The sequence below is a fragment of the Triturus cristatus genome, chromosome 6, assembly GCF_964204655.1.
Source record: "Triturus cristatus chromosome 6, aTriCri1.1, whole genome shotgun sequence".
Classification (NCBI taxonomy): Eukaryota; Metazoa; Chordata; class Amphibia; order Caudata; family Salamandridae; genus Triturus; species Triturus cristatus.
This window is the reverse complement of record NC_140589.1, coordinates 992,063,855-992,069,854: the sequence shown is the minus strand read 5'-3', so window position 1 is coordinate 992,069,854 and position 6,000 is coordinate 992,063,855. Positions and strand designations below refer to the sequence as shown.

At 40.0% G+C, this 6,000-nt stretch overlaps 1 protein-coding gene across 1 annotated transcript in view; it reads right to left on the bottom strand.

Annotated features, from left to right (window-relative positions):
* Positions 1–1,893: 1,893 nt before the first annotated feature.
* The window catches only part of SLC24A3 (solute carrier family 24 member 3), a 1,192,172-nt gene continuing 1,188,065 nt past the window's right edge, over positions 1,894–6,000 (bottom strand). The window contains exon 17 of the mRNA XM_085611775.1: positions 1,894–4,146. Within this exon, the coding sequence (XP_085467901.1) occupies positions 3,997–4,146 (150 nt within the window). The 3' untranslated portion in view covers positions 1,894–3,996. The remainder of the gene's footprint in view (positions 4,147–6,000) is intronic.

The following is a 6,000-nucleotide window of genomic DNA, read 5'->3' as shown; positions in this document are numbered from 1 at the left end:
TACTTTGTATCTTCACTTCTGTATTGATCTGAAGGCTGTATTTCCAGTCGTCTTGTGATGCCACTTTCTGTTTCAGTAATGGTAAAGACTGTTTGCAACTTTGCAGACAGCCTAGCTGAGAACAATTACAAATTAGTGATAAATAGGCGGAAAGAGTTTTTAACTGGGCAATTTCGCAAAAGTTAAGTCTGTAGTAGCAAGTTACAAAATATATTTTTGTGAGAAGTGCCTGCCCTTCTTAAAACACCCACCTTTTCATTTGTACCGTATAACTCCAGAACAAATTTTACCCTCCATCTGTCATCTCCCACACTTGAAATTCAACCGGTATTATATTCAAATACATCTTCGCAGATGGGCATTTTGCAGTAACAAAAAACAGCAAACTCAATTCAGGGTGCCATACTGTCCCACTGACTAGAAAAAATCTCTATCACTCTATAAGAGCATTACTATACACATGACACGTAACAACTGTAAAGAGAGGCATCTGGGGTAACCCGCAGCTAACGAAAAAAGAGTAGCCGACTCCAATGCGTAGCCGTGGGATGAACCGGTCTCTCTAAAAATTGTTACGTTATTTACATAGGCTTTATTCATATATATATATATATATATTTATATCTATATCATATATAAGTGTGTATAGATTTGTAAAACAGATTCACACATATAATATCAAACAGTTCCTAAAACTGTGCAAATGCGGGTATGGTCACTGATTGCCACATTTTCCCTTCTCTTACTCAGAACATGGCCTTCAATTGACATTGGTTGATCTCTTGACATACAACTGTACCACTCAGATCACAAAGAGAAGTAAGCAGGCCCATCCTCCCAATGACATGTCAGATTTCGGCCCAGATTTACTAACATTTTGCAGCGTTTTGCGTCACTTTTTAAATATAGCCCTGATGTAAAAATTATTTCTGGGTTTACTAAGCCACTCAAATCCCGATTCGCGTTGCTTTATGCATCTTAGTAAAAAAAAAAAAGTTATGTAGCGCAAAGCATTGCCTTGCGTTTGTTGTTTCGGGGAGACGTTTTATGGGTGGAGCATGGGTGTTCCTGTGCATCTACCCATGAATTTTGAGGCAAACCCCGATTTATGAATGGCTGCACCTCCGCGAGGCTGGCATAACAAGGTGAAATATCTTAGCTTCTTCTGATTACTTCCTCTTTCTACATGTACAGCACACATAGAAAGAGGAATATGCCTCTGAGGGTTGTTTTTGTGCAAGGACGCAAACAATCCTGCCCACAAAACAGGCTCCCATGCACCATTGTGCATGCGGCCTGCATTGGCACCACTGCACCAGCACAATGAGAGATAGCTTAAGTGCCCCATATCTTAGTAGATATGACATATTTCTGCTCTCTCCATTTCACCCAATGCAGCGCAGAAAGTTGTCTTGCTGCGTTGTGTGGCATGAAATGTTAGTAAATTTAGCCCTCTGTTCTGTGTGATCTTATTTTGGTTTTGTGTTATTTGATGGCAGTTTTCTAGCTCCTACAACAGTCATTTTTTTCAATACTTCCAATCATTCTGCATTGTGTCTCTTGACTGAACTCTGCACCATGTAGGTCATTCTCGCTGGGTACAGGAGTGTCCTCCTTTTCTGCAGAGGTCGTACTGTGTTTCAGTAGTCATGCATGCCCATGATTGTTTGACCATGAACTAACTGAGAATATGTGGCTTATCAGTGAATCATCATTTTGGCTGAATTGGGCCTCCAGTGACAAGGAGTACTGTGTTGCTATAAGTCGTCAACAAATGAAAACAGCATTTTCTACACCACAAATATATGACACCTCATGTCCCTTTGTCAATTTCAGAAGAATTTGGCCTGTCATGTGTGCAAATGTTTCTTAATAAAATTATTGATAATTCTGTTTTTTTCTTTGTGTGCTAATGCTGCAGACCTCCAAAACAGAGATATAATTCTTTCCATACTGTACTGTTGTGCGATAGTGCTCTCGACACTTGACTGCTCCTCTGACTTCTATGGCTAAAAGTACTTTGATGTTTTTTAGCCACTGCTCTTTCGCTCAAGCTAATAGATAGCAATGACCACACATGTGGTGTGGAAGCTTTAGTTGACTTGTTTCATGGTATAGAGGTGAACCTCAAATATGTTAACAAACAGTACCTATATGAAAAACGTCTTTATCTCATGATCAATAATCGCTCTGCTTCTTGGAAGAAAAGGAGACATTTTCTGTTGAACAGATTTTTTTGTAACATACATTGAGGAGAAGGAAGATTAAAATAGTGAACTGGGGTCCTTTTTCCTACTTTTCCATTCAATGCATACTGGAAGTAATGGGTTTATATAGAATATTAATTAAGTAGTGTTGGGTACCCCACTAGACTTTTTTGGCATGTAGAGCTTTGTATTATTGTAAGGTCAATCTGAAATGACGGCTAACTCTACTATCAACTTTGTGCCTCATCTGGGAATATTTTCTGTAAACATGCACGTGTGTATAAGTCATATTCTATTTCACTGCAATTGTTTAACCCTTTGTTCTCGAATTCTGGTTAACTGGCGTGCATTCAGGAGACCAAATTGCAGAGAGCGCAGTTATAAAGTATTTTAACACGCTTTCCTAGATTATGCCCTGGGAAAGCATTAGTCGTTACCTTTACAGGCAATATTTGTATTGGAAGTCATTGCCACATATGTGAAAACGACTGGTATGTTTTGTTAGGAGAGATCAAACAACATTTATCAAGGAAAGATTTGCAGTTTAGGAGTGAGTGAGCAATAGCTGACTTCTGGATGTTAAGAGTACCATCACCTGGGTTCTACGGATGCTGTAGCCAACAGAAAGGATCTTCAATGGTTTGACAGTAGATAACCATCACCAGTCCAAGAGAAATCTGGCACCAGGTCGAGTGTGTAGGCGGAAAAAAGAGATTTAAATATTTATATTAGCGAAGAGCATCTGTGCAAAATATGCCCCTCCCCTTTTTCAAGGAATCGATCATTCCACGCTGCTTGCCTCGAGCTGTGCTTCCATCTTGGCAATGCTGAGCGCCACTAGAGGCAAAGACACCACGCAGACTCCCACAGGATTCTGAAACTCTTGAGTACCAAATCCTGCAGCATTTTCAGACCACAACAAATCTATGGAAGCTCACTCCTCTTGCTACAGTCCAACACACTATAACTTTAAAATTGGAAATATCCTATCACTAAATATAAGACAATAAAGTTGAAAACAGTAGAATTCACGTTTGCCTAACATTTCTCACTTCAAGATGAGAAATGGTGCATTGTTTGGTGGAAGTTATTTTTCTTGCCTTTGATTCACCCATTGTCTTTTGTTGTTGAGCTGCAAAGGCTTGAAACAGCTCCACCACTTTCTGTGGTACATTTTGTTTTGTCCCTTGGATTCACTGCATCTGTGACCTTTGGATATTCATGACTTCCCCTTTGGATATTCATGACTTCCGGCATGCCCAACGAAGATCCTCAGAAGGTGCCAGAGCTCTCTGAAGCAACAGGAAGTTAGTACCTTCCATCATTATCTCTTCCAGGAAAAAGGAACCAGCACAGACAATAAATCCTTTTTCTTCATTCAGATATTTCTCAAATGTCTCAAGTCATAAATTAGATATGTCTCCCATCAAATAATTTAAAAAAGGAGGAATTAGAGTAGACAAGTTATGTCTGGCTCAAAGCCAGCTAGCAGCCAGTTACTTCTGAATCTCAGTCATTGTTCAAATAGTATTAAAAAGAGAGGATGGGGACAGGGGGGTTTTAGGAATTTCATGTGGCGGAACGTCACACCAACAGAGGAGTGTTCAAGATAGATAGTGCCGAGAGAGGAGTAGGGTTGACAGGGGCAGAAAACTCATGGAGGCGAGGCTCCCATGAACAGTGATCAGTCACAACTTCTCGGTGCCCCGCAGGAAGAGACACGAGCCGCGTTGTGTATATTGCACAGGTAAAAAGAAAGTCACCCTGGACCGCAGTCTTTCCACTCACATCAGTTTCCCCTGCACATGGGCAAGTTCACAAAGGTGAAGACATTGAATTCCGTTAAGATGGAGAAACACAGGAAGATGCCATACAAGAAAAGGCACGTCACTCCAAGCTTCTTGTCCAGCTTCCATTTGTTGATGTGGACTCCGCATACCTGTAGCAGAGATCAAAGGGAAAGAAAGTTTAGTTTTCATTTTGTCCCCATGGCAGAAAGAAACACAAATTTACTTTGGATGTGTCTAACAATAGCATATATGTCAAATAAGAATAAGACACGTTGTTGTATATCTAGATGGAGAAAAAAAAACATTAATTTGCTGCTATAAGATTTGAGAAAAGTGTTTTTTTCTTCCAAAAACAAATATATGAACTTTTCTGTGCTGGTTTTCAGTTTCCAACTGACTGGTTAGATTTATTAAGGTATTCTGTGGTATTCATTTGCTTCTTTTCTAGCTGTGTTTACCGCCATATGTTAGCTTCATGCTATATTTCCAGGTCAATGTAACATAATGTTATTCCAGATTATATTATGAAACAAATACAGCAAACATTACAAATATATGAATGAGAGAATGGCTTATAAATCTGAGGCACACAATCAAACTGTACTACTGCAACAAGAACCACTCAACATGAACGAATTTCAATGAAAAATACAAAAATATTTGATGCCTCAACAATATTGAGCCATTGCTATAAGGAAAAAAAGTGTTTGCAGCATTTCTTTTACCAATTTACATAAATAGTCAAAGTCAAACTACCTGGTGTGAGAAATACTGTTGGGGTAGGGGTTCAAAGAGCAATCAGAGGCTAATGAGCTCCTATGTTATAGCCGTTTACTTCTGGTTTGAGAGGGAGAGGCTCATTACCACGTACTAGCACATTTAGGGCCAACTCCCCATTTTAGCACTCAAATCTTAAGATAGCTAGGTGAAGCAGTCTAATGCAGACTCAGAAAAATTCTGGGACCTGAAAACTGAGGGCCTCATTTATGAAAAGTGTTGCATTGCTGGAGTAAAACAGCAATGCAACACTTTTCAGTGCGTCCTCCTTGCGATACCTTGGATGAGCCATATTTACTGTACGGCACTCCATTGTATAAGGATTTACAGATACGTCAGGAATCCTGACATATCTATATGCACAAAAGTGATACATTGCTGAGGTGTGTCTGAAAACAGACGCAACTACACCAATGTGTCCTTTCACATGGGGTGAACGCCATGTGAAAGGGCCTGCGTCAGTGATACGCCTGCTGTGAGGCAGGCGTAAGGATGTGGCGCAGTGGCGACATAGAAGTGGCATAGTAAAATTCTGATAGATATCACTGCACCAATCTATGAGTATTCCTTGAGGGGGAACGCCCACCCTCTGCATACATTATACCTGACACAGGTATAATGTTACGAAGAGGTCAATAAAGTGACACATCGACCTAGATGCGTCACTTTGTAAATATGGCGCAAGGTGGTGCATTATTTATGCCGCCATGGTGTCAACAAAGTGATGGACTGGCGGCGTAAAAGTGCTGCAAGGGGCTCATAAAGAAGCCCCTGAAAATTAAGTGAAGCACAACAATAACACTCAACTGAGTGTCCTGCCACTTTTTTACTTTAAAAAGGAAATGTACTTTCTTGCACTCACAATTAAATGCCATGCACAAAGTTATAAATACGTACAAGATGTTAGTGCATTTAAAACCCCTTTTAATGGGGTCTCCCAGAATGAACAGGCTGCAAATAATCTACCCTAAATATGTATCACAGAGGGCAGTTGACCCCATAAATCTAGTATGTTTTCTGTAAGGTACCATGTGATAGTGTGTGCGCTGACAGGCCCTAACCTAGAAACCAGCAATACACACACATTTTGAGTTATCGCAATGAAATCAAACTTTTCACAGTTAAAACGATAGCCTCAAGCGGTGTCAGGACATTCACAATTCAAATTAAATGCATACTGTCTGGGACAGTGCATTTCATATTTCAAGATCATTAGCCTACTAGCT